General features: G+C 41.9%; 1 protein-coding gene across 1 annotated transcript; it reads right to left on the reverse strand.

Annotated features, from left to right (window-relative positions):
• Window positions 1-292: 292 nt before the first annotated feature.
• LOC100467877 (olfactory receptor 145) lies at window positions 293-1,227 on the reverse strand. The gene is given in 2 exon segments (XM_002928187.4): window positions 293-1,035; window positions 1,038-1,227. Coding segments are annotated over 2 exon segments (933 nt in total).
• Between the last annotated feature and the right edge of the window lie 702 nt (window positions 1,228-1,929).

Genomic DNA, 1,929 nt, shown 5'->3' on the forward strand with positions numbered 1-1,929 from the left:
GAGAGAAAGAACAGGAAAAAGGAAGAGTGGAGAAAACATAGTATTAGGCCCCCAATACTATTCTATAAATGTCCATTTGCATTAATTTATTCATCCCAATAACTCTATAAAGTAATATGATATCCCTATTTTGAAGAGTTTTCAGCCTGGGCCTTCCAATTCCAAGTCCAACACTCTCACTTCTTTCTCTATGAAAAAAACAAAACAAAACAAAAGACAAACCTCTATAAAGGAACAAAAAGAATTTTAAAAGAAAGCTGTATTTTCTTATGATAATTCACACTGCTTCAGCTCAGGAAAATGTTTTTCTATTCAAGCTTTTTTTCAGGGCAACCTTAACCTCCTTGTTCCTAAAGCTATAGATCAGAGGATTGAGCATAGGCACCACAATGGTATAGAACACAGTGGACACTTTCCCCTGGTCCATGGACAAAACAGAAGAAGGATGAAGATACATGAATGCCCCTGACACAAAGAAAACAGAAACAACAATTATATGTGAGCTACAGGTGCTGAAGGCTTTGGACCTTCCCTCAGTAGAACGTATCCGAAGGATGCTGGCCAGGATGAAAGAGTAAGAGACAATGATAGTGAGGCTGGGCACGCCGACATCAAAGCCCACAACAATGAGAACTACCAGTTCATTGACGTAAGTGCCTGTGCAGGAGAGCTCCAGGAGGGGGAGGATGTCACACATGTAGTGGTTGATGGTGTTGGCATCACAGAAGTCCAGCCTCAGCATGCATCCTGTGTGGGCCCAGGCACCAATAAATGCCCCCACATATACAATCACAGCCAGCAGAAAACAGACCTGAGGGGACATGGTGACTGTATACAGCAGGGGCTTGCAAATGGCCACATAGCGATCATAGGCCATTACTGTCAATACATAGCACTCTGCACTGACAAAGAAGCAGTAGAAAAAGAGCTGAGTCATGCAACCTGCATAGGAGATGGTATTCAGCTCTGACACAAAGTTGACCAGCAGTTTTGGGGTGATGACGGAAGAGTAACAGAGGTCGATAAAGGATAATTAAAGAGGAAGTAGTACATGGGGGTGTGAAGGTGAGAATTCAGTCCAATTAGAGTGACCAAGCCCACGTTTCCTGCCACAGTGACAATGTAGATTCCTAGGAAAAGAAAGAACAGGGGCAGCTGGATCTCTGAATATTTGGTTAAACCCACAAGGATAAACTCAGTGACTAAGGAACTGTTTCCCATATTCATGCTCTTCCAGTAGGATCTGAAAGATAGGAGAGTAGAATCATATTGAGGCAGAATCCAGATTTTGTATGCAATCCCATGCCCAGTCCATTCTGGAGCCAAGAAACCAACGGACTCTGCTGAGTTTAACTATTTTACAGGAAGGTGTATCTGACTCTGCTCATACAAGGAAGACAAGTATCTGGGAGGCATCAACATAGTTTCAAGTAACACTGGGAGAAATATTTCAAGAGGGGAAGAAATATAGAAATTTATCATATTTTCTCTGGTTCAGTTTGTCCAGTTACTTGTTAATCTTTAATCACCACACTTCATCTACATATCCTGGCCACAGATCCAGACTGGACAATGTGTAAGGTGGAGATCATGAGCGCATGTCCATAGCAGAGCTGGGGAAAGAGACTTGCAGAGACTCTTTGGTTTCCCAAGAACACACATGAGGAAAGTCATTAAGTCAGGAGTGGAAGCTGGGTTTCCTTCATAGGAAATTCTTTAAGGATTGGAGGCAATCCTTCTGCAAACCCCATAATCTCAGCACTAATTCTAATCTCTATTTTCTTCCTATGCAGACATTGTAATCATCAGGGTCAGAGCTGATAAAAGCAGAAAATTTTATTACTTTCAATGGCTCTGAGTTTTGAAGGACATAAAAACATAAAGAGTTCAATGCTTACTCTTCTTTGCCTAGTGGCATCACAACGCCTT

This window comes from Ailuropoda melanoleuca, chromosome 8 (genome assembly GCF_002007445.2).
Source record: "Ailuropoda melanoleuca isolate Jingjing chromosome 8, ASM200744v2, whole genome shotgun sequence".
In the NCBI taxonomy this organism is placed as follows: Eukaryota; Metazoa; Chordata; class Mammalia; order Carnivora; family Ursidae; genus Ailuropoda; species Ailuropoda melanoleuca.